The sequence below is a fragment of the Charadrius vociferus genome, unplaced genomic scaffold (assembly GCF_000708025.1).
Source record: "Charadrius vociferus isolate BGI_N301 unplaced genomic scaffold, ASM70802v2 scaffold436, whole genome shotgun sequence".
NCBI lineage: Eukaryota > Metazoa > Chordata > Aves > Charadriiformes > Charadriidae > Charadrius > Charadrius vociferus.
In genome coordinates, this window is record NW_009649187.1 from 5,595,255 (window position 1) to 5,622,079 (window position 26,825).

Below are 26,825 nucleotides of genomic sequence, written 5' to 3' on the forward strand. Positions count from 1 at the left end.
CTTCCAGTCAAGGGCAGAGTCGTTTATAACCACGAGCTGTTGACCTACGGCAGTTGCTCATGGAGAAGCTCAATTCAGGTATTCACTTAACTTTCTAATGAGTCTGTTGATCTCCTCAGTGATGGCCTCTCCAGCCTGGGTATCATTACAATGATATAATTGCCGAATCTGTATATGCAAATGTGTTGTCATTACTCAATTATCTTAGTGAGTGGGAAGCCTAATCTAACAACGTGTCCCTTTAGAGCATTGATATATATTATCAAATGTAGCGGGATGGGTTCCTCTTCCAATGCTTGCGTGTTCACAAGTCAGTAGTACGTGACTGGAACTTCCAAGGTGACCATAGCATCACTTCACTGCTTATGTGGGAAGTTGGTAATTTGCAATTTCAGAATTTTCTGAATGAAAAAACAGATGAATATTGCATACCCGAAACTCTGAGTGCCTGTTCCGTCAGCTGTTAATCTGGTTACTGATTAACATTGCTTGCTTCTTCCCGCATTACCTAACAGCTCTGTTCTTACATACGACCTCTGTTATAAGAATGCGGAAGTGCAAGGCAGGATCAGGCAATGCCAGAGTTTCTTAAAAACTCAAGTTATTCTTTATCTGCTGATTTGTTTCCAGTATCAAATAATATCAGTAAAGCAGAGAGACCAGGGTGCTTGTTCTCTCCTTGCTCCCCTCTTATCGATGCGTACTGTAGATGTTGTAGCTGAGATCCACAGCTTTAGGTTTCATTTTTCTCTGAAATGGACCATATGCTGGGTAAGTGAGGTACAAATTACCACACTTATGGTTCCATAGTGGGGTGGGGATGAGGCCCTTAATATCAGGATGCTGGCAAGTGTCAGCTTGTGCACATGTTGCAGGAACATTAATGCTTTGCTGTAATTTGGTCATCATTGACTCTCTCTTATCTGCGGTGAGCTTAGTCTTTCTGGTTTAGTCATATTGGAAATAACCAGTGGGGATTACAGAGACACTATTCTAGTAACAGTTGCCTCCTCTTCTCCTCCCCAAAAGACATGGTGTCTTGCTCTGCATATGCCAAGCCCCTGATGTGACAGCTGTCATGTAAGGGAAGGGTGCGGGACCGGTGCTTTATTTTCTCCTGTGCAGCTGGGCAGCCTGGCATTCCCAGGTGGGAGCAGTCCACCTTTCCCTAAGAGAAGGGTTCCCAAAACTGGGGTCTGGCTCTTGCAGCTGATGACAGGGACAGTATCAATTAAAATATCGAGTTAAAGAATTTAGAACCTCAGTCCATTCTCTGTAATACTTAGTACCACTGTCTGAAAATCCAGACGACCACCTTCAGTACATAGCCTTGTGTCAAAGTAGTTTTTTAGTCAAAGCTGCAGATTTGTGTTGGTGCAGTATTAAAATCTATTTGCTAAATTACATGTACTGTTCTAGGTTTGTTTAAGAAATGTCGATGTTGGTGGTGATGCCTTACTTAAACTTTACAGAGCTGCAGATTTTTTGCTCTACTCTTTCTAGAGCAAACATTAAAGCAGCAATCTACTTGTACTCATGTGAGTAGGCTCACTTGCCATGTGGAGTGATTCACGTACTTCAAGTTAAGTGTACGTACACCACTATTTGTGACAAAAATTTCAGCTGATTGACTTGCTAAAATTTTGTGGCTTAAAATCTGTCTTCTGAAAGCAAAGTTGCATTCCTATAATTAATAAAATCTCATTGAATGTATAGAAAATATATAAAAAAATAAAATGTGCGTGACAAAGAATTTCAAATATCTTAAGTTTAAGCCTTTGGTAATAATAACGAAGAAGTCTAGATTCAAATTCCTGACTGACTTCTAGCTTCACTGTTTGAAACTAGCAGGACATGAACTCCTAATAGAAGTTTGCTTTAATAATTTTGGCTCTCTTGAGTTGTGGAAACTTGATATACCCAGAGACTGGGGGATTCTGATAGTAAAACCGGGACTGTTGGCAGCTTCACTGTATGGATGCCACAGCTTAGTGCGGTTGGTCACTTAGGTCCTTATCATCAGGACTAAGCATTTTAAATAGAACTTTTCTTATTAATATAAAAACTCTGCCCATCCAAATCTGAGATTTTATCTAGTAAATATTTTATACTGCTCTTTGCAGATGGGTTTTACAGCAGTAAGTAACAAATAGCCTCCAAAATGTTGTCTTAAATCATTGACCGCTCCAAAGTTTTCCAAGGTTTGGAAAATTTTGGCCATGGCGGGTAGAGTTTTAAGAATTCATGCTAGTCTCCTGACAAGGGAAACTCCGTGACTTTGACTGCATGTTTTGGGAGACGGGGAAAAAAGGTGTGAGTCATGTAAATAAAGATGTAGAAACTAGATAAGTGCTTTCTACTGAGTAGATACAAAATTGTCTGTTGTTTCCTTTCTCTAGTTGGGAAAAGTATTTCCTGGCAGGGGTAGGAGAACTGTAATCTGTTTTAATTCTTGCAAGGTTTTTTTGCAGCCAGTGATACCAATTCAGTTTGTTTGCTCTTCTATCAATATCCATGCTGTTACTGGGAAACAGGAATGAGAATGTTGTTTTGCACACAGATTGTAGGGTTACATGTGTTTGCTTCTACTCTTGTGTCTGTTTGGGTAGAGTACTGTTATTTTTCCATGCAAAGGCTCTGGTATGTTTCAGTTTTACTCTTGTATAGATACAGAAGCTTATAGTTCTTGCTCCAGGAACAGGATCCCTTCAGACTACTGCATTATGTTGTATTTTGTCAACATGATAATGAACTTGGGAGTTGGGGTGAGCAACATAAGCAGGATCCAGAAAACTAAAGATACTGCTGAAATGAAAGAAAAGTTGGTTTTCTTCATTTACTTTAGGAGAGGAAGACTAAAGGCTGCTGCCCATCCTATAATCTACTCAGAGTGCAGCTGAAGACAGATGAGTCCAGTTGCCAATCATTCTTATATTAGACATTGGTGTACTGGTTTTCCCATCTAATATGAGAAGGGACTATCCATCTCAGCAAAGAGTGGCATTGTTGTTTGTTTTGTAAGCACGTTCAGTGCTACCCCAGCACTTCTGTGGCTTTGTGAATTTTCCCCAGCAATGCCCTTAAGGGAAATAAAGAGGAAGCTCAGTAGTTTCCCTTTCTTCAACTAGATCCTCTTTTCTGAGCTCTTCTAGAAGAATGGTCTTCTAAAACGCTATTCTTCTAGAAGAGTTCAGAAAAGACTGTTAAGTTCCACCCCACCACCTCCCTGGCTGTTTCTCAGGATGGGTGTGTACGATAGCATTTTCACCAAAGGGGAGTGATGTAGCAGGACTCTGTATGCTTTATTTTAGATTCAGGCTGCGACTCTGTGACTGATACAGAAACAGAAGACGAGAAGAACCCAGTTTACTGCGACAGACTTGCCATGAGTGAAGAACATGGATCGTTCAAGAGCACTGGGGACCATCCGGTGGTGCAGCCTGACCGCATACGGTGTGGGGTACTGTATGTCCACTCCGTGGGCTACTTTCTTACTGTGAGCTGGTGCAACCTGTTATGCTGCTCTGTAAAGGAGAGCTTTACAGATCTGGGAATTAGTCCCTGATTCCTTTCTGTCACCTTCCCTCTCAGCTCACTGTCCTCCGTGTCTCTGTTTCATAAACTCGGTTCCCTAGGCCCAGAAACAGCTTGGTAACATGCAGTGCCCAGTGTTGTCTAGGCTGCAGTGTCACTTACTGACAGATAGTCTCATTAACATAGCTGCTTGTCTTGTGTGCTGTGGGGCAGGTTCACACTCTTGACTTCCCATCTTCCATTCTGGTGAGATTTAGGGGTAGCAAGTGGCTGTAATTACATGACTGTAATGAACCAGTTAACTCCACAGCCTGGATGCAGTCTAATATGACAATTCTGGTGCATGTCCTGCTAGTGACTCTGAAGAGCTTGGGCCATGGCTTCCTGTCTGAAACCCAGCATTTCTTAGTATAGCATCCCCTCAGATAGGAAGACTCTAAGTTTCTTCCTTTGTTTCTGTTTAGAATGGGGCTGTGCTGCTTGAGGGAAAAGACTGATAGAATTAAAACTAAAAGAGTTTTATAAATCTAGCTTTTACCAGTTTATAAATCCAGCTGGTAAATCCAGTTTTATCATCTTACATGCCTCTATGTATGTTGGTGCAAGCTGTAACAGAAGCCACCTGCCCAGTTACACCATGACTGGAAGATGCTCCTGAAAACCATTCAGGACTGTGAAAATGACAGATGATAATTTATGTGTTAGTTGCAATGACAAGAAAATCCCTCAAAGGGGGACTTAACAAAGTAAGTGTTCTTATCTTGTGAACTTGCATGTTGTAATGCCTTTTCTCCTAGGTGCAGACAACAGTTTATATTATCATGAAATGTAAACTAGATGGCGAAGTGAAAACTGAAGTTGAATTCTCTCCAGAGAATGCATCATCTGTGCGTGTGCTGGCTGAGATGGAGAATGAGTACACAATCTCTGTGGAGGCTCCAAGTAAGTTGGGCTGAGATTGCCCCCCTGTTCCTCCCCCCATTGCTTCCTCTCCATCTCAACCTGCCTGTCCTGAAAAGTGCCAGAGGGATAAGGATAACAGTTGATACGCAGGAAAAATTGAGGCCAGGAAATCTTGAACTTGCATTCTCATCTGTAATACTTTTGTGATGAGGAACTGAGATAGACTGCTGCTTGGGAGCTCTGTTTTCCCCTCATCAGTGGCAGGGTTGCAGTGTGGAAACACCTTACTAGGAGTTTCTGAGAGCATATTGCAGCTTGTAAAGCACTTTGGACTTGAACTTAACTGTGTGTTATAACCACCACCACATTAGCATCGGCAGGGCACCAAGAGAAGGTAAGTGCCAGTAAATAATTGCATGACTATAACAGCGTATGCTTAATGTGTGATGGTCTCTCTGCAATTAGAGCTGAAACTATTTATCCTGCTTGCCTTGTAATTTAGATATGTTCTATTACTCTAGATACTTACATTTACAAAACTTGAGATTGTCTAAAATTTAGGTTCACTAAACTTTAGGGGCAAGATTTCGGAGCCTTACAGATTGATAGTAGTTTTCCAGCATGATTTTATTTCATCTACTTTGGTCTGTCCTCTTGAAGAGTCATTGTACAAGCTCTGAGAATAGAGACTAATAGTCATTTATAGCAACTCCCTTAAAGTCAGTGAGGTGGATTGATTTAAAGAAAGTGGCCTCACCCACATAAAAATGTTCAACTTTGTCTTAAATCAAGACTTGTAATTTAAACATGGACCTGGAAACTAACTTGCACTTTGAATTATAAACATGACCTTCACATTGATGGAGTGTACAACTATCTAAGCTCTGCAGTTCCAGTTTCTAATAATAAGAGAAATACATTTTTAATTCCTTTGGCGTGTGACTATTTCATTGTTTCCTGAGTTGTTAACAGCCAAGCATATATACAGAGAAAGATTAATTTCAGTGGGATTCAAAATATTTGTGTTTCAAAGAGAAAGTACAGACCTATGAATGCACACTGGACAACACATCAAGAAGTTCCCAAGTTGTGCGTTGGAGACAAACCCTGTCGATGGGTAAAGTTGCAAAGCTAGAATTCTTTTAAGTTGATTTCATTTAGAGATTAGTGAGGCTGACAGGGGTTGCAGAATCCCTAGTGACATCTCTGGTTTCTCTCCCCTTATTCCCCAGCTCTTATATTTTATGGCACGGTTTAGAGTCTGCTCCAGAGAAAGCCAGGGGCGGAGAGATATGAGGTTTTCTAGTTCGAGGTGGTGTATTGTTAACATCAGTGGTACTGGCTAGTGTTAGCAGAGGACCTAGCAAGTCACAGGTGAAGTGCATTGACATGGCTATGAAGAAAGGAGTTCCAAAGTCCTTTCTTATCTAGTGTTCAGACCAACACCGTCTCCTTTTTTTCATGACTCTTCATGAATTCAATACCAGAGAAACTGTTTTGGTATCCAGCTGGCAGTATCTCCATACTCCTCCTGTCCTCAGGGTATTTGGTGCAGACTCATACCCATTGTTCACTCCTAATGGTGATTTCTTCTCTTTCTTTTCAAAGATTTAACCTCTGGGACAGTGCCTCTGCAGATATATTCAGGGGACTTGATGGTGGGAGCAACAAGCGTCACCTATCATACCGACATGGAAGAAATCAGCAGTCTGTTGGCTAATGCAGCCAACCCAGTACAGTTCATGTGCCAGGTAATAACACTAGCAAACAGCTACTTTGGAAACCAGCTCTATCAGAGGCTAGACAAGTGGACATAAGCAAAAGCACTTCCGATGAAGTAGCTCTTCTGCAAGGAAGAAATGCAAGTTTTTTGTTTAGGGATTTTAACGTAACTTTAACATCACCTTTCAGCAAAAGCATGGGTGCTTTTTCTGTCTGTGGAGCAAATAGCTGGCTAAGGTACCTCAGGCTATCCAACTAACAAAAAAAAGCAGTCAATAAACACATTTAGACCTTGATAACTTGAAAAGATTAGAATGACAGAACTTGATATAACAGAAAGTACCATAAAGAAATAAATTTTTTGGAAATTTGTACCTAAGGGTTCGTGGAAAAGATGTGAGAAGGTAGCAAAGATTCATACTAGCTGAATGAAGTAGAGTGACATAAAAAGATTTATTCATTCATAGAATCATAGAATGATTTGGGTTGGAAGGGACCTTAAAGATCATCTAGTTCCAACCTCCCTGCAGGGACACCTTCCACTAGACCAGGTTACTCAAAGCCCCATCCAACCTGGCCTTGAGAACACTTCCAGGGATGGGGCAGCCACAGCTTCTCTGGGCAGCCTGTACTAGTGTCTCACCACTCTCACAGTAAAGAATTCCTTCCTAATATCTAACCTGAATCTACCCTCTTTCAGTTGAAAACCGTTACCCCTCGTCTTATAGCTACGCTCCCTGATAAAGAGTCCCTCCTCATCTGTCTTGTAGGCCCCCTTTAGATACTGGAAGGCCGCTCTAAGGTCTTCCCAGAGCCTTGTCTTCTCCAGGCTGAACAACCCCTTCATAGGGGTTGTGCTTCAGCCCTCTGATCATCTTCGTGGCCCTCCTCTGGACCCACTCCAACAGGTCCATGTCCTCCTTCTGTTGGGGTCCCCAGAGCTGGATGCAGTACTCCAGGTGGGTTCTCACCAGAGCTGAGCAGAGGGGCAGAATCGCCTCCTTCAACCTGCTGGCTACACTTCTTTTGATGCAGCCCCAGGATACAGTTGGCTTTCTGGGCTGCGAGTGCACATTGCCCGGTCATGTTGAGCTTCTCATTCACCAACACCCCCAAGTCCTTCTCCTCAAGGCTGCTCCTGATCCATTCTCCTCCCAGCCTGTATTTGTGCTTGGGGTTGCTCCGACCCACATGCAGGACCTTGCACTCGTCCTGGTTAAACTTCATGAAGTTCGCACAGGCCCATCCCTCTGGATGGAATCCCTTCCCTCCAGCGTGTTGAGTGCTCCACACAGCTTGGTGTCATTGGCAAAATTGCTGAGGGTGCACTCAATCCCACTGTCCATGTCACCAACAAAGATGTTAGGGCATCGGTCCCAATACTGACTCCTCAGGAACGCTGCTGATCTCCTCCACTTGGACATTGAGCCGTTGACTGCAAGTCTTTGAGTGTGACCATTCAGCCAATTCCTTATCCACTGAGTGGTCCATCTGTCAAATCCATGTCTCTTCAATTTAGGGAGAAGGATGTCATGCATGACAGTGTCAAATGCTTTGCACAAGTCCAGGTAGATGATGTCAGTTGCTCTTCCCTTATCCACCAATGCTGTAACCCTGTTGTAGGTGGCCACGGCATTTGTCAGGCATGATTTGCCCTTAATGAAGTCATGTTGACTGTCAGTGATCACCTCCTTATTTTCCATGTGCCTTAGCAGAGTTTTCAGGAGGATCTGCTCCATGATCTTGCCGGGCTTAGAAGTGATTCTTAGTATGTATTTCTTTAAAGCTACTGCTCGGTTTTCCATATTTTGCACAGTTGGGGTACCTGAACCCTTATTAGAGGGGTAAAGCTTGCACAAACAAGTTCTCCAGATATCTTTCCTGCCTGCATGCATGTCCCTGATCAGCCATGTAGCAGAAGCCTACAGAGAAGTGTTAGTCATCAGCATACGTGGGGCAGGGGATGGGCTGTCTTTCCCTTTCTTTTTATTTCAAGGTGTGGAGCAGTTGGTACTGGGCTGTGCCTCTGCTTGGGGAATAGGCATACTTTACAGTCTTTGGCTGAGAACCAGTCCAAAAGCCAATCCCGGAGTGTACAGCAGAGCAGTTGAAAATAGAGTAGTTCATACCTAGAGTAGGAGTGACACTTCATTGGAATGGTTTCAGAAGTAAGATTATACCTGTCAAGGAAGTAGGAAGTAACAGTTTTCTGTGCTTACAGTTGTATGGGTGACTCTCTCATTGTACTCTGTCCTGTTGTGGAGTGTATGGTTCTCATCTGCTTAGATTAATGATACTCTGTTTCTGGCCTCGAAAGGTATTCGTGTTCTTTGCTTGACCAGAGCATTGCTACCTTCAGTGTTTATGCTTACTGTTTTCTGATACATGCAAAATAAAGAACCACCTTATAAATCTCACCTTAACTGAATCTTCGGACTCTCCCAAACAAAATCACTTTCCATTTGTATCTAGGCCTTTAAAATCGTGCCATACAGCATAGAAGCACTGGACAAACTGTTGACTGAGTCACTGAAGAAGAACATTCCTGCCAGTGGCTTGCACCTGTTTGGTATCAACCAGCTAGAAGAAGAAGATATAACAACAAGTAAGTGAAAAGATTTTTGTTTTCGTTTTAAACTTCATCTGTGTTGGCTGTTTTACCTTGGAGCCCCTTAACACTGCGGTGCGTGGTACCTGCACAGGCTGTCTCAAAAATCTTGGATATCAGCCAGGAAGTGAAATTTCTGAGGAAGCCTATAGAAGGGGGATTGCCGTCTGGGTTGGGTGATCCATTTTTTATTACATGCATCAGTCTTGCGTCCTTGCACTGACAGATGCAGCTACACAGACAGTGTCAAACACAACCAAGGTGAAAAGATGATGCTCCCCAAAACGTCTCCCGTATTTTCTCCCTTGTTCTTCTCCCAGTTCCATGTGGTATTTGTCCCCAGCCCAGTCCTTTTCCCCCACCCACATGACTCTGCTCTAAGGTGCACAGTGGGCATGCAGCAGTTGGATTGGTGTGGCAGCATGACATGATTGCCTTACAGCAGCTGGATCCTACTGGAATGTTGATCTAAGAGGTCCTTGCAAACCTGTGATCCTATATACATTAAGGTATTACACTGCCAGATTCCCCACTAAAGGTCATACGACTCAAGCCTGGAGATGCACTAGATACCTCAGTTCATTTGTCCAGTTAGCTCCATTTTGAAACAGTATGTATACTTTTCAGGACCTTCACACCTGCTTTGGTTTGTGTATTTGCTGGGAATTTTTTTTTTCACCTACTGGCTCTGTTGCTGCTAGAGAGCAACTTATATTCTAATAGGCTCCTGTTCTCACAGATCAGAGGGATGAGGAGCTGCCAACACTGCTTCACTTTTCTGCAAGATATGGGCTGAAGAACCTCACCGCCTTGCTGCTTACATGCCCTGGAGCGCTGCAGGCCTACAGTGTAGCCAACAAATATGGTCACTATCCAAACACCATAGCAGAAAAGCATGGCTTTAAGGACCTCCGCCAATTCATTGATGAATATGTGGTAAGAGGGAGCAGCAGTCCTTCTACATTGTCCCACAGCAGGCCTGGGCAGTGGCACCAAGCTTGGCACTTACTGTTGTGGGAGCAGGAGTGATGGGGTAATAAAGGGTGCAACGTGGAGTGGTAAGGTGTAGAAGACAGGCATCTAGCCACACTGAAAGCTTCCAGGCTGGAGGGTTGGGTGCATCTCTGGAGCTGGGGAAGTTCTTGGGGCTTTTACACTGAGCAAGTAAGATGGAAGCAGAGACTGCCATGCTGGGTTTCCTTATCATCCATCCAGCTAATGAGGTTTCTGCAGGAATGTGATTGATGCTGGGTGTACTGTTCTAACCTCTGATCTTGGCAAAACTACAGTCTCTTCATCTCACTTCAGGGAGTTATATGGGAACAGAATATATTTGGGAAGGTGCAGTCTGAGCTGCTCTCTGACTGGATTGCTTATTAGCGTGTTCACAGCTCATCTGTGTAGTCTGCCTGCTCCACTTGAAATCCAATTCGTCCTGCATTAGGATAACTGTCCATTCCCTACTTGTTCTCTCTGGGACCTCAATTCACAATTCAGTTCTCTTTGAGCTAACCCCATCCCCAGAAAACAGCACTATGACTTTTCCAGGTTATGACATGGACCTGACTCCAGCTGTACCAGGCAGTTGTTTCTGGGAGTCCTTGGGTGTAAATGGGGTTTATCCTTTCTTTTCCATTTGAGTAGTTTCCAGCCTGTATGCTTTCAGATAACAAGCAACTCCTCGGCTCAGATCACATGAAGTCTTGAGCAGATTTTGCCTTTGCTTTCAGTTGAAAAGTTGTGCGTAATTGTGCCTAACAGTTGTCTGAATGGTGGGTGATAGATCTGCCAGCCTTAGTGTGGTTCTGCCAGCCAATTACAGTAGTGTTTAAGCCCTATTTAGGAGGCATGGGTGGTTCTTAGACTTGGGGCTTGCTTCTTGACATAAGCATGAATTCAGGGTTATACATTAGAGCTAAAAAAAGGTCATTCCCTGTTCTGAGAGCAGGAGGGCTGCAGAAACTGTAAATTGTGTGATTAAAATCTTTGCACTGGTGTGAGAGATGTGTAGAAAGTCCTTGCAGCCTCTTATTGCAGTACTGTAGTCTTCCCATGTTCTCCTGTCCACCAGCACAATGACAGAGCTGTGCTGAGTAGGTCCTGCTTAATGACCATCAAGCTATCTGTGCAGCTTAGTACCAGACCACACAAACGATCTGCACCAGTGTGCCTGCTGCAAGGTAGTGACTGGAAGCACTATGGATTTAGTAGCAGTACTAGTATGGATATCTGAAAATCCCAGTAAACCCCTTATTCACCTAATTTTCTCTCTGATTAAAGTTGCTCTGCACCTCCCTCAAGCGATATGTGAGCTACCTGCCTGACCCATTTTGACTGTGGAGGGAAGCACGCGTAGACAGTTTTGACATATATGCCCTGTGGATTGAAGGCCCATGAGGTTGCGGTTATGGATGGAAGAATATCTTGTAGTATTGCAACCGGTTAAGATGGCTATGCTTGTGATACAGTTGGAACTTGGGGAGGAGGCTGGGATGAAGCTTTACATTTTGCTGCCTTGCATGGTTTCGTGAGGACCTGCATGGTTTGGTGAAGATCTGCACTGCCCTCCCTCCCCACCCCTGTGTTACAAATATGTGAGAAAGGGTTCTGCTGTCCTGTGAATTGAAAGTTGCCTGTGTTACATGAGCAGCTGCCTGCTGTGAGGTTTCCTGTTAATCTCACAGAAAAGGGTCTGTGTACTCCCACTCTGGGTGTTACGTGCTGCTGCTAATGCCAAGAAACTGAAACTGAACCTACACCAAAGCTGAAACTTTGCTTTCTTAAGTGCTCTGCATGTGGCAAACTTTCCCCCTTATGGTCAGCTATGCTTACCTCAAATAGTCTTTGACAAGCGTTTGTATTTTTAGAATGAGCTTTTCTTATGTTCTAGGAGTTTGCAGACATCAGGTAGGACATGAAATTGAGGGGATGAGAGGCTGTAATGGCCATTCAGAATATGTCAGTACCGACTTTTTTCACCTTCATTATGTATTATTACAGCATAGATCTTGAAGGCTGGGCCTACACAGCTGCAGTGGGGATTTAATTCCAGTGAGAAGCCTTAGTCTTTGCAAATGGGCTGTGTTTAGAAGGTTTTTTCCATCAGCGATGGGAGGGTGAGATATCTTTTGCTTGCTTTGATTCTCCAGATTCTTCATTTAAATGAGACTTGAACTTTTTTTTTTTTTTTTTTCTCCTACCTCTCCAGGAAACTGCAGATATGCTGAAGACCCACATTAAGGAAGAGCTTAAAATGAGATTTAAATTTTTTTTTTTTTTTTCTCTCCTACCTCTCCAGGAAACTGCAGATATGCTGAAGACCCACATTAAGGAAGAGCTGATGCAAGGCGAGGAGGATGAGTCTGTTTATGAGTCCATGGCTCACCTGTCCACTGATCTGTTAATGAAATGTTCCTTGAATCCTGGCTCCGATGAAGAGCTTTATGAATCTATGGCTGGATTTGTCCCTGGTCCCCCAGAAGACCTCTGTATGTATATTCATAGAATCATAGAATCGTAGGATGGTTTGGGTTGGAAGGGACCTCTAAAGGTCATCTAGTCCTGCTCCCCTGTAGTGAGCAGAGACATCTACAATTAGATTGGGTTGCTCAGAGCCCCCATCCAAGAGGGCTAAGCTGGTCCCTCTCTCTTATATGTAGTAGCGCCTCAGTTGAGTTTTAGAGTAAGAGCTGGTTATAGCTCTTCTGCTCTCTCGCCACAAGGAGACCTTGCTCCAGTTCTGATACTGGCTGGCTGATAAAATTGCTCTAAACCTTTCTTTGATTGCCAGTGTCAAGATCAAGAGCTGTTTCCTCAGTGCTTTGAGGACTCCCTGAACCCTGAGCAAGTGAATTAGCATTTGGAAGAGACCAAATTTTCTGCCATGTCCTGCGTCTCCCTCCTGATATCCAGGGAGGTAGGGACACTCTGACTTACAGACATTGGTGGAAAAGAACACTGTAAAATGTGATTTTACTGACAGCTGGATAACGAAAAAACAAGAGCTGAGCTTCTACCTCAACAGCTTGAGAACAAAAGAATATCTAGAAATAGGTGTACTGCGAAGATTGTAATTGAAAAATCATTATTCTAATCCACTTGGTTTATTGCTAAAAATATAGAGCTAATTCTGATAAATATGCAGATATTTAACTTTTTCACCATGACCTTAATATTCAGTGAGGCCAATTGCAAATATCAAGTTAAGTACCTATGTCAAGCAATTACTTATCTGCCTGTTTGGTCTGGCTTCATCCCAGTGACATCTTTTATGATTCCCATGATGAGCAGGGAATCTAGCTTATTATAGTTTAAGTACCTGCATAAGGACTTCTAGTGTTTCTGCAGTTTTAAGTGTGCTGCCTCAGGGGAAAAGCTTTCTTACTGAAACACTTCTGCTTACAGACTATATCTGTCCTGGCCTGGCTTTCTCCTCTTTTAGATTAAATGATGTTACAAAACACATTTTCATTGATTATGGCGTCCAGAAGACTTTGTCAGTTCTCTGCCCGAAATCATAAACTCTTCTCTGTGAAGTTTTGTTTGGCTGCTGCAAGTGTAGTTTTGCTACCAAACCTAGGATTATTCTGCCTTCAGGTGGAGATAAGCAGTAAGGCTGGTTGGACTCCTCAGGAACAAAGTTGCTGTTGTTTGCAGTAATTTCTAGATGTTTGGAAGCTCTGCCTGCAATCAGTGCACCTCTGAACAGGGCTGATTAACTAAGTGTGTGGAGGGGGAAAAAGCATGCTTAAAACCACTGAGCGCAACTTGTCTTCTTCCACCCTTGAAATATGCAGATCTCCCAGAAACTATGCAGGGGATATTCCTTTCTTTTGTGGATGCAAATCAAGCTCCCTGTAATTTACCACTTTTGAACTGGACTCTGAAAATATTCTCATATGCTTAGATTTAGATCAGAATTGCTTCCTTTCGAGAAAACCATTTGCCAACCCTGCAGACTGTTGGTGGAAGAACTAATTGCTTTACGGTGCTTGTTTCTTCTTTGCTGCTGTAGATCACCACCTCCTCAGTCTGTTCAGTTGCTTGTATGCGTGTCCCCTTGCCTGTTTCTGTCAAACAAGCCACATTAAGTTAAGTTGCTCACTCTGACAGATCTCAGGAGGCAGTTTGGCTGGTGCTTTGGATGAATACGTGAAACAGAGCCTGCTTGGCTGACAGGCATGGGGATGGAGAGCTAGGAAAAGTTGCCACGGGATGGGAAGGGTTGTGGATTCGAAGCCTAAGTCAGGCTGCTTTCCGTAAGCCTCCGCAGCAGCAAGGGCCCAGCAGGCATATGTCCTTTAGGGAAGCTTTTGCAGGCACAGCCACATCAGCAGCATGGCAGAGGTCTCTGGGATCAGCAACAGAAAGTTATTCTGCAGGGCTAGTAGGACTAGAAAGGTAAGAACCCAAGCTATCCCTAAAGTAGGTCCTTATGATTCCTTTACTGAAAAGCAGAGCTGAATGAGTTTGCATTTTAAAATGTTTTCCTTGTTGCTGAGATGATGTGTATGGCTTTTCTGTAATATGTCAGCAAGGAATGTGAGTGTGTTTCCTGCTTCTTAGGGAGTTCTCCTAGTGTATTGCTCCTGCACACAAATCTCTGTTACCTTCCACTCAGGAGTCTTTTAGTTAAAATTTTCTTATGTAGTCTGTTAGTCTTTGCCAGAAGAATATTTACAGTTTGTCTGAACAGTGCCTAAAATCTGCCAATATTGTAACAGGTAAGGTTAAATTGGCACAATGCTTGACACTTAGATTGATTCTCTCAAAGTTGTTTCAATACTATTTAGAATACCAGCACCCAGGCAAACCCTCACTGAAATTAGCGGGAGTGCTGGCTGGTTTAGAACTGCCATCACAAATAAAGTCTTCAAGCTTTTGTACTGACTTAAACATTTATGAGGATGAAGAAGTCTCTAGGAAATAATAAACAACTTCTACTGAGGTACGTTCTCCAGGTCAGAGTAGCCCTTATGTGAGTAGTTATGGTTGTGGTGTAGAGGACAATACCTGGGCTATTTTAAGTGTAGCCATACTGTGGCACCATGCCCAGTTATTGTGATCAAGATGTGCTTCCACCAGAGTTTTTCAGAGACTGATCAAAGGAAGGTTATATACCACAGGGTCAATTTGTCTGTCAGGAACTGATTTGAGAATAAGGTAACACAGGACTGGAGCCATTGTAATACGTTTAAAGTAATAGCAAATACTTGAATATTGAAATGTTCTGTTAGTTCTTGTATTCTTCATCCCATTTCTGATTTTTCAGTGCATTTGGTCCTGGGAAAACACTTACAGCGAAAGTGCAGAAGCTGTGCAAGTGTCCAGTTTTGCTTTAACTGGTGCCGCGTGAGAATTGCACACATCTGTGTTGAGTTGGTAGTTGTCCCTTTAAGCTTTGAGATAAATGATGGAATTAAAAAAAAAAAAAATGCAAAGGGTTTTGGTCATCTGCAGAACGCTGTCTCCCCTTCTGCTGGAGGGTATCATTCTTTCACAGGTAGGTCTTAATGCCCTGAGCAGTGTAGATTATAAAGTGCTCCTAACCAAATCAGTGGGAACTTACTAGTTCCTGCTGTTACCTTGTTTATTGTTCTTTAATAATGAGATTGAATTGCCTTACTTATTTTCTTATAATTAATCTAATTGTTCCTGCTTCAGAAGAGCACTTCCCTCTTACTACATTTTTCAAATACCTGTACAGCCAAACATAGTTTTCCAGAATATGCTCCAGGTTGGTGCAGGTTGCAGGTAAATGTCATTTAGCTGAGTTGCTCACACACTGTAACGAAGAGCAGCTGAACAGCAAAAAGGGAGAGTTCTCTCTATCGTATCAATCTGGTACTATGAACTACAGCATTAGATAAAGTGCTTTGCTTCTCCTGCTTTCCTTTCACCAGCTCCTCCTGCTGATTTTTTGCAGAACAGTATTTTTAGTAGGCTGGTGTTGCGTGCAGGAGGGGCTCTGAGAGCAAGGACTCTTGAAAGCGCTGAAAACCTGTTTGATTGGTGTGAGGATTAAACTGCCTGGTGTGTATGTGTGTGTGTTATTATGCTGTTTGACTTGGGGAGAGAGTTAGGCTGTATTTCCTCTGTCCAAGGTCAGGCAGTGGCCAAGGGCTGGTGGAAACAAGTCTGAACTCTTAGCTCTGTTTGCATATCTGTGAACTGTGTGGACACTCAGACCCTAGATAGTGTGAGTTTCATGCAGAGTTTTAATCCTTTATCCTAGAGAGTTTCCGCTGACTAAAATCTATTGTCCTGTAATTTGCAGATTTCCAACCCCTAAGGAGTAAATGTTAGTTCACATATAAAGAAGTTCTGATGACCATATTCTACTCTTGCATATCCTCTCCCTCCTCCACCATTTTTATTCTCTTGAGACCAAGCTTTCAACACTGTCCTTTTTGTTTTGTGGTTGGTTTTTTTTTCCTTAGTTAATGTAAGACACAACAGCCTCCTTGTTATCCTTGAGAAAAATGAGGGAATTGTGCACGAAAATATAACTGCTTATAAAGTTCTGAGTTGTGATTTATGCCAACACATTGAAGCTTTTGTCTTGCATAATAAAGGACTGGCCTCTGTAAAGAGGTAGCTTGCTTTCTGTGCAGGAATACCTGGCATCTAGTGTTTACAAATGTTTAAAGGGGGAAGGGTGTTATTACTTTCTAAAGAGTGCCCACACATGGATATTTTAGCTGTTGTGAAGGGTCTGTAGGTAATAATTCATCCTCTGTGTACCTGTCTGTTTGCAGGTTGGTTGAGCTCCCCTCTGAAGCCTTAAATGCTGCAAAGGGAAACTGAAACTTGAATAAATTTCTTTCAGCTGCTAAATGTTGACATCTAGGAAATACTTAGCCCTCTTGCTGCTAACCCTTCAGACCAAGTTTCCCCAGTGGCCTCTGGAAAATCTGAGGATCTTTGCTATGATACCCAAAGTTTGTGTGTGCCACCTTCTTGTCACTTCTGTCTCACTAGCCTGTTTTTGCAGCAAGTGGAACAGGTGGTGTCACTGATGAAGTAGAGAACGTCTTTTCAGTTTTGGTACATGGGTGAGATGTTAGGTCTCATCTGTATTCAAGACAGACCTGTGTGCAAGAGGGTAGCAAGGTGGCAATTATGTCTTCTGAGGAGAACTGATTAGTTGATGAATTCAAATACGTTGACTATGTGACACAAAACAAACCCTGCAGTATCTTGTTGCACTGCTGGTTTAGTAATCCTGCAGAGTGCAGCCAAAACTGGGAAGACACTGTGCCCTCCACGGAGCATGAAAGGAACTTTGCGCACCTATCACGTTCTGTTCTGCCCCCAAATCCATAAAGTAGGGGCTTTCCTCTGGGCTTGTATTTGCTACAGGTTCGTTTCTAAAAGCTATGTTAAAAATAATCAAGGTGGCTGCAAAGTGGAAAAATTGCTCTACAGAAAAACACAGGTCTGTAGTGCTGATTCTTTAGGATGCTCAAATGTCAAATCTGTGCTTCCGTGTACTGCAGCGATACTTAAGTGAACTTTATATTAGGTTGGTGGTGAGCAGATTAGCTTCAGCAGCATGCAACTTGGCATGGACTGCAGAGCTGTTGAGAAGCTGCTGGTGTGGTTAGTCCACACAGCATGCAATATTGCTGTGGCTATGCTGGAGGTATTCCTGGGAGGTTAAAGCTAGACTGGGTGCATTCACGTGACTGTTAGCGGGTCCTTTGACAATTATTGTTTTAAAAAAAACACAACAACAAAACACAACATTCTACCAAAGCAAAATCTTGCTAGGATATTGTTATTCCTTTCTCATAATCTCCTCAGCTTTGCAGAAAAAAAATGAAGAAAGGTCAGAAAATATTAAAAAGAAATTTATAGAGAAATATTTCTTATTCTGTCATGTAACCCAAACCATTTAGCTTACATAGTAATAAATATTTCACAATATGCCTCAACAATTCACTCGTATCACTAAGCCTCAACAATTAATTTATATCACTCTTGTTTTTAATGATTATGAGCATGGTTACCTAACATTTTATTTTAGTTTTAGGATTAGTTTTAGGGTTACATTGAAGTTGGCCCTTGTTTTTTTTAATCAGAATTCTTCATGTCAAAACAATGACTTAACAAAGTATATTATTGTTTGCTGTCACTCCTTTCTCAATACTAAATTATCATTTGACCCTCTAAACATCTTCCAGTCCAACTAATTAACTCACCCAGCTGTTTTGACTTTTATCCAATAAACAAAACAAATGCTATCTTCTGTGTCATGGGCAAATTGCCCTTCATGTCTTGTTTTGCCAAGTCACAGAGTTTCCACTCAATGTGGACCCTCAGGAGCACTGTGCAGAGGCCAAAACCTTCACCTGGCCAACACGCTCTCACTAACAGCTAATCCTCAGTGCCTGCTTGGAGCATTGTCAGAACTTCTCAATAAGCAATGGTAGTCACCCTCAAGCATAAGCATCAGGCAGCTAGCAGAGATTTGTGCAGAGAGAACAAAACATAGCAACTTAGGAGCCTTTTTTGAGGCAAATGTCTGGTCAGTTGCCTGCCTTCCTCTTTGATTTTCACCATAGACCAAAGGTCCAGTCAGAAATATCACATCATTTTATTATATTACATTACATTGTTCCACACGTTTAAGGCCGTAATCAACAGGTTCATGTTTCTGATTTTTTTTCAGATGTAGAGATGCTTCAGTCCAAACCAGACACTCCAATTGCTGGAGATGAAGTTCCTCTAACTACAAAAGACTCAATGCTCCGCAAGTTTTTAGAAGGTGAGACCTGTTTGGAGGGAGGGATGGCAGAGTAGCACAGTTAAAGCAGTTAAATGGAACTTGAGGTTTCTCCTTGATCTTTTAAGGATAGCAGCTAGTCCACACTGTTTGGGTACAAACAAGGCACAACAGAAAAAGCAGCTTGTGAGGTGATTTCACAAATGTGGTTAATTTCTTAGCAAAGAGGAGGAGTGATTTCTAGTTCCAGTCCCTGCCTACCAGTAAGTGCAAGCACACAGCTGGTACCTATTCAGGAATGGCTGAGAATACATAGCGCATCTTGAGGGATCCAGTGTTTGGTGAAGTGGCCAGCTTGTTTTGCTTACAAACTCTACTCTGTTGTAGGCAGTAGCTTGGATGTGCCAGATGCAGAGGAAGGAGTTTTTCAGCAGTATGGTGAAGATGTATACTACTCAGTGGAAGAAGATACTTTTCGGCAGGAAATGGCTAGCAGACCTCCCGTTCCTGTTCCAAGACCAGAATCCAGCTCTCCACAGCCGGACAATGAGCTGTACATCTCCAAAAGTGAGTTGGGTACCAGGACTAAATTGTAGACTAGTCAACTGTAGAATGGCCTTGACATGGGCTCCAGTTGCCAAATAAACACCAAGAAAATCTACATCTTTCTGAACCCCCCGGATTATTTGGCTCTGGAGTCTTTCTCACTCTATAAGAGCTGGATTACCCTTGGGATCCAATTTCAGATCTGTTTTTCATCTTCTGCCTACTCTAAAAATGTGGGGATGTTGTATCCTGAGGTCTTGGCCTGAGTTTGCTCTTAATGAAAGCAGTAGGATGACAGATTACCCCCAAATGGCTTAAATAAATCCCAGTAAATATGAAATGTCCTGATATTACAAGGACACAATCAAGCTCTGTAATGGTATCATTGATTCAATAGCATTTGTGTAGGTCATGATTCTATACCTCAGTACCTCTGTCTGAGGTGGGGTTTAATTGAAATTGAAGAAAATTGTGCCTCTTAGTTTGCTAGGCAGTTTTGGAAATCTTGGTCATATTTCACAAACATTCTATCAAGAACTACAGTAACATATGGGAAAGTAATTTCAGTGACTACTACTTCCCCTCATGACAGGACTGTGGGGAAAGCATGTCCAGATTTCTCATAGAGGTGATTGAGCTAGATTCTTTGAGGTCAATAGAAGAGGAGTTCTACTGTACAACTCCTTAACTTGTTTTCTTTGATGAACTTAGCAGGGTAACAGAGCTGTAATGCAGTGCAGAATTGTGTATGCTTCCCATGTTCATCATTGCATATTCATCCCATATTCATGAGATGCATTTCAGTATCTAAAGAGTGTTTGTTTTACAGTTTTTGCACAGAAGGCTCAAAGACCTGAGAATCTCTATGTCCCTAGAGGAAAGGTTAAGAAAGGTAAGAAAGAAGTTCACCCTGAAAATCTTTCAAGTAATCCAAAAGCAAATCTGCTGAGGTAGCTTCATTTGTGTGAAATGTGACAGAATAGCCTGTTTTACAAGGCTCTGGGGATAATAGTCCTATATGAATGACCTAACCTCTCTGACCTTATGTGACATTGGAAACTTTTTATAACTGCAGAGTATGAGAGGGGTACCCTTTTACCACATACTGTACCTACACCCTGTCTTCGAATTTATCCTTGGTCAGGATCATAATGTTCACTGAAGTCCTTTTTTATGTTGTGACCCATATTACTTCATGGAGTCAATGTCCCACTTTTGATGTTCTGGATATAGCTGCTACCTGTTGATCATTTTTTCCTGGGATTTAACCTGTAGTGAACTGCTTGCCATTGATCTTTTCACTTCCAAAACTGTGCCCTTATTCTTTCACCCCTTGTCCTGTGCTCTATCAGAGTGCTGGGAAGCAAATCTGAGCTTTTATCTCATGTGTTGGGAACTCCTCTTTATGTTGCAAATGAGTTACAAAGAGCCAGCATCAATAGGGTGAGTTTTCACCTTTCTGTTTGTGGAGTTACACTGTGCAGATTACCTAGGAAGAGTCTAGCTTTGTGACTGCCAAGGTGAAAGCTCTGTTTTGTGGATTGCTGAAGAGAGAGAGATTTTTGTAGCGAGGAAGCAGAGCGCTTTAAGGACTACATTTTGTGCTGTTCACTTAAATGATGTTTTTAAGAACAAAGATTATCCCTGGGAGATATTTGCATAAAGACTACCTCTCAGCTGGGCTTTTAGCCCTGACAAATAGGAGGATGGTATGAGGACAAAACACTCTTAAGGTTAGGGAAACATAGTCTGTAATATGGAATTTTTTTTTTTTTTTTTTTTTTTGCATCTCTGCTGTATCAAGGGTGCTTGAGTTTCTTTGTATTCAGTGATGAGGGCAGATGCCACAAGTTCAATAATATTTTTGGTGTTCTCTCTTCAGAGACAATAGTCAGGCCTGTAAGGGACCTGTCTCAATCAAGCATATATGATCCATTTGCTGGAATGAAAACCCCAGGTCAACGGCAGCTGATTACATTACAGGAGCAAGTGAAAATGGGCATACTCACCGTTGATGAAGCTGTACTTCATTTTAAGGAGTGGCAACTGAACCAGAAAAAGAGATCAGAATCATTCCGGTTCCAGCAGGTACAGGCTTATTGCACTGTTTAAGAAATAACAGCTGTCTCTCTAGGTATACATCACAAGCTGTTCAGTGTGGGTACATTTCTTTCCTGGTTGGAGCAGGAAGACTGCTAACGCAGTCCCCCAGCTAGCAGAGTTCTCTCCTGACACAGAGGGGCTGTTCCCGTGCAGCAGCGAGCAGGTAGCTGTTCTACAGGTCTGTTTGTCTTGCAGTAGTATTGTTAGATTTTGGAGAGCTGTACACTAGGAATTGGGCCAAATCCAGTTGGCTAAATTACCTTTCCCGAGGTCACCTAGCACCTACCATCTGGCAGGGGACTTCTGTGATGAAGATTTAGCTTGTAAGTTCTCATCCATTTCAGATCAGTGAAGACTCAGTGTCCCAGATGGTGTATTGGCTTTAAAGTCCTATCTTGTAGATGGTCTGATCCCTCCATGCGTGTTTGATTGCTCCAGGACTACCTGTTCTTTGCTGGGCAAGGTCTAGCACCAGTCATTAGTGAAAGCACACTGTTTGGTAGCTTAGCTGAATGAGGGAGTCATTATGTTGGCAGCAGCAACATAGTGACTGGTGGAGCTAGCAGTCATAGTTTAAAATATCCATTCTCAAGTGGGGCTCCCTCTTTAAAACCACTGCCTGCTTCTTTTGAAACCGTTTGTTTATCCTCCTGCACTCTGCTCTCACACTTGAGGTGCTGGTCTCTGGTGTGTGACACTGTTTTTGGAGCTGTCAGAACAAAGCCAATACTTTTCTCCTCCTGATTCTCACTTAGAAGGGTTCTCTCTACCCAGAAACAGTCAGAGGAATCCCTTCTGTCAATAAAGAATGCAGTGCTACTTTAGTAGATGTCTGTAGCAGAGAAGTGGTGGCATGCTCAGTGCCCTGTCCCATGAGTAGCTTTCAAAGTCTCTACTCCAGACCTTGCCTCATGGCACGGCAGTTGCTCTGTTTGCTTTTCCACCTATTCAGGGGGTTCCTCCTCTTACATATGTACCTATTTCCCTGCTGGAAAAGTTGTCTTTCTTTTTCCCACTACCTTTCCTTATTGTGAGGTGCAGTATGCTGCCACACAATGCTGAAGAGACTTTGCTCCCAGTTACATTTCCAGGTGTTCCCTCTTACTTTAGGAGAAATATCCTGAACTCTTTCTGAATTGTCCCTCACACTCTGGGATGCGTGGCAGCCTCCTCTGTCCCTGCAGTCAAAATTATCTGTTCGCTAGTACAGAAAGGACTGTGCAGTTACTTGAAGGTGGGTCTTATTTCTGTGCCACTGTCACAATGGAAACAAAATAGAGGGAGTTCTAAACCTAATGTGATGCTTATCTGCAACTGCCAGTGAGTTTGTGAACTTGACCTTAACATATACAATGAATATCTTAAAAAACTTGGCTTCTGAAAGGCACACATGGATTTCTGAAGGGAATAGATTAAAAACTGTTGACACGGTTTGTACTTCAGCCAGGTCCAGCAGGCTTTGTTACAGCTTGGTTGAAAAGTTAGCTGAAGTATAATATTGGTGATGTCAGAAAGCTGCTCATCCTTCTTTATCTGAAGACCTGAAAAGAATATCTTGTGATGTTTTTAGGAAAATCTGAAACGGCTACGAGACAGCATAACCAGGAGGCAAATGGAGAAACAAAAAAAAGACAAAAGTGCAGGTAACTATCTCTGATTCTGCCGTTCTCTGGTAGTGAAGCAGCTAACAACAGTCAGGCAGAAATGTCTCTGTGTGTATTGGAGTTACGTGATATCTTAGTGTTCACATCCACATGCCTATTGGCTAAAACATAGGGAAGTTGCTTTACACCTCAGTTTTCCAGACTGAGTAAAGGATGCCCACATCTGTGGAGTGAATCTTGATTCATTCAGGTACAGTTATGATTGCCCTTATGTGATTGTGTTTAACTTTGTTCCGGGGTGCAAAGGTGTCTCTCAGAGGCTATACTTGCATAGCCCCTTCTGAGCTGTTCATTTTCCCTTCCAGATTTGGAAATTACAGTACCCATTCGACATTCTCATAATACTTTGGGGAAACCAGAATGTGGAATATATGAATATGCCCCCAGGAAAAACGTTTTCCCACCAAAAAAGGAGATAAAGCGAGGAGACTGGAAAACAGAAAGCACATCGAGTACAACAAGTAAGCAAACCCTGAGTGTTACCCTCTCTATAAAAGAGCTGGATGGAATACGCTTCCCTAGTCTGACTGTGGAGTCAGCTCAGGGGACAGTTCCTGAATCCCAGTACTGGCACCGCCCCCCCGAACCCTGCATGCCTCAGACTGGCTGTTCTCAAAACTGTAAAAGCAACTCCAGGCACATCAAGTGGTTTGGGCATCTTATGTCTGCATCTCTGCAGGAGGAGAACCTGAAAGCTGAGTGAAAGATTCCCTTGAGACTTCTCAGGGAAGGCATATCACCTGTCTTCAGTTCTTAAAAGGAGATGGCAGCTGCTGTCTTAGAAGAAAGGCTGCTCCCTTGCTGGGACTCTCGGCAGGCAGTGTGCTCGTCTGGTCTGACGGGCACAGTTATATTGCAGGCTGGGAACCAATCTCTACATGTCGTTTCCTCTATTGCTGTAGATAAAAGGCAGCGTTTTTCATTGGTAGCTGTGGGACCTCTTGAGTGACTTGGACACTCTGCACGTTTTTGTTATCTTTGGTTTTTACTAGGTGTAATTTGTCCAAATTAGATCCCTGCATTCTTGCTGTTAATTCAGACCGAGCAATTCTTGCAGAAATCATTAAGATCATTTTGGTCTTCTGAAAGGAAAACTGAGTCCCCGTGAGGTTACTGCCTTTGTGGCTCTTGGCAAGATATAGCTGGCACACATCCAGAGTAGGTGCCAGAGGCAGCTGACCAAGCCAGTTACTTGCATATAAGCAGTTGTAAGAGAAGTGTTAACGAGCCCGCAGAGTTCACTGTGTGCAGCTTAGCTCTCTTTTCCATGGCATGATTGTGAGAACGGACTCTGCCACAGTATTTAGCACTCTTAAATGCTGCTGTTTATACCGGCTGATAATGAGAGTTGCCTCACCAAGGCTATGGGAGGGACTGCATCTTACGAGAAAACCTCTCTAGCCTCCATTTCAGTGTATAGGTTTCTGAACATTAGTGTCCCAGTAGAACACAGCCCTATAGAACATACGTATTTATGACGGAAACCAGCCATAGCAGTGTAGGATATGTTTGTGACTTGCTCTCCCCTTCACAGACGTCGTGACTGATTGCAAAAACATTCCCTACTCTGAGCCTGTGCAAGTTAAATGGCTTTGCATAAATGGTTGCTGAAGGTGGTTTGAACAAACTTGTAATTTTTAGCTCTGAAATAGACTAGGAAACATTCCTGTGATGAGTATGGATCGTTGTAAGAGGAGGTAGTGAACAGCTATTGGGAACAATAACCTCTCAAGTAGTCACTCGTTCCAGGAATGAATGTGTGACAGTGCTTAGAGCCATCTACCTCCACAGAGCTGTTAAGTACATGGGGACCGATAATTTAAATATACAAAAATGTTGGGTGTGTAACACTTGTGAAAATATTTGTCTCACTTACCAGCTGATATTGGCACTGGATCCTTTCAGTTAGATTACAGATGTGAGTATTTAACTAGAAGCCTGGACCTAGGTAGGGCAGAAATCTGCTAGAAAGAAAGCAAAACTGAATGGTTTGACCCTGTGGTCTGTGTTATATGAAATGTCATTGTTTTGATCCTGAACATGTGAAAAATAACAGTGGAAATAAGTTAATGTAAACAAGCATTAAATGATGTGTGCAAGAGGTAAGCATGAGATTAGGAGTTGTCCTGAGTTAGTGATTTGCAGTTAAATCACCAGGATTTAATAATCAGTTTGTTTTCTCTTGCTTACTCACTCCAGGTAGTGCAAGTAACCGCTCCAGCACTCGGAGCATATTGAGTGTCAGCAGTGGCATGGAAGGGGACAGTGAGGTAAGTTCTTACCTCTGCTATATACCGGTCCGCTGTTGTTAAGTACATGGCTTTGTTTTCATGCAAAAGAAAAGGAGCTCAGAGATGTCACTGCATTTGCAGAAATGGCAAAATGTAGCCACTTGTATTGTGAAGCCAACAAGAACCAAATTCTGCTAGTCTGTAACCTCTTTTCTTCATTTTGTAGGACAATGAAGTCCCAGAAACAACTAGAAGCCGCAGCCCAGTTGCCCACCAAGCAGACAGGCTATCTTTCCCAGAAAGGCCTCCCAGAGTGCCTCCTCGAGGTGCAAGCAGGTAAAGCTAAAATGCTGCTTAAACACGAGCTTTCAGTGAATAAATATGGAAGCCTTGGGCAGAAAGCAAGGCAGGAAATGAATGCGTCTTTCAACAAAATCTACCAGACTATTATCTATAAGCACACACTTTTAGGAACTGTAAGATCCTCGTTTCTCATCTGTAATACTTGGTGGAATTGGTTTCCTGGTTGGTAACATGCCTATTGCAACGCTGTTACTGCGGTTCACACACTGCAAGGGGCAGCGCTATTGAATCACGCGACGCTTGCCATAATAAGACTGACCCAGGTGAAGTAGCATCCTGCTCCTGGCACAGATTTAGTACCTGATTTGCCTGAGAAAATCCTCTTGGAACATACAAAGTGTAGTGCAGAGGGAATTCCCTTTTGGCATTCCCTTGGACTTTTCTTTCCTTTTACAAATTTCAGATCTCTCCAAGGCACACTTGTTTACATGTATGATTGGCCTCAAAGTAAGCACTGCACTGGTTTTATAAAAGGTATAAAATTGCCTTGATTTGATCAGACCATCAGAAACTTAAGTGACTTGTAAACATTCCTTTAGTCCAACCAGTGCAAATCTATGAAGTCCAGGCCCCAGAGGTGTATGTAAGTACAGATGCTAATAAAATTCTCCAACTATTAAAATAGTAATTACTAATGTGTGGGTGCAGTAAGTTTTGTATGTTGGCTCGGCAATAATGTAGCTGCAGTGTGTCTGTAGTTAGTTTGAAATAAAGATTTTTAATCTTTTGATCTCTTCCTATTGCTCTTCATCTAATTTTCAGGAGAAAGTTACTGTACTATGAAAGTTTTACTCCAACCAAGTATTATAGTGTGTCTTTCCAGTAATAGTAGAATTACTGCAGCTGAAGAGCAGAAGAAAGAACTTGGACAGGAGCGGGGCTCTGGCACCTTGGCATCTACTCTGTTGCTGAATCACTGATAGCCCGTTTTTCTTCTTATATGACTGTTGCTTATACAGTATTCTTAGATACGATGTTATTGCATGCAATGTGTTGTTCCAGCACCCTATTCTCTACTGTTTTTTTAAATGCATTTGTATTCTCTGTCTTTTTATAGGCCTGTAAGCTCTGAAGGCTTTTATCCTCCACCTGTGCCCCCAAGAGGTCGCTGAATCTCTCAACATCTGTGAAATATGAGATTTTTCTGTTTGTATGTGTGTTTGTACAGATATTTTTGGGTTGTCTTAAATTATTTATAAGTGGGAGCCAACTGTTTTCTTCCCCTTCCTCCTCCCTAAAGCTCTGGTGACTTTCCCATGATTTACACTGAGACTTTTTGGCTTTCTATAACTTTTTTGCTTGGAAGAATTTTGGTGCTTTGAGACTTCAAGAAAAAGTATCATGGTTGGGAAGGAGAACGCTGATGTGTGTCTTGGCAGCCCTGCACCAACATGAAATTTCTCTTTGACCAAGAAAGAACACAT

The 26,825-nt window shown here is 42.6% G+C and overlaps 1 protein-coding gene across 1 annotated transcript; it reads left to right on the forward strand.

Annotated features, from left to right (window-relative positions):
• Positions 1-26,825, forward strand: PIK3AP1 (phosphoinositide-3-kinase adaptor protein 1). Its single transcript, XM_009888749.1, has 16 exons — positions 1-78; positions 3,312-3,460; positions 4,332-4,476; positions 6,046-6,188; positions 8,632-8,764; positions 9,507-9,703; positions 12,066-12,255; positions 18,441-18,536; positions 18,882-19,061; positions 19,870-19,932; positions 20,923-21,128; positions 22,714-22,786; positions 23,113-23,268; positions 25,007-25,077; positions 25,265-25,374; positions 26,459-26,825. Exons 1-16 carry the CDS (start codon positions 60-62, stop codon positions 26,511-26,513), a joined length of 1,986 nt encoding a protein of 661 aa, XP_009887051.1. The 5' UTR covers positions 1-59; the 3' UTR covers positions 26,514-26,825.

What these genes read in the sequence shown, in the direction of transcription:
- PIK3AP1 (XM_009888749.1), top strand. An exon ending in AATCTCTGTGGAGGCTCCAA is followed by an intron (nt 4,477 to 6,045) that starts GTAAGTTGGGCT and finishes TTCTTTTCAAAG; the next exon opens with ATTTAACCTCTGGGACAGTG. An exon ending in GCTCCGCAAGTTTTTAGAAG is followed by an intron (nt 18,537 to 18,881) that starts GTGAGACCTGTT and finishes ACTCTGTTGTAG; the next exon opens with GCAGTAGCTTGGATGTGCCA.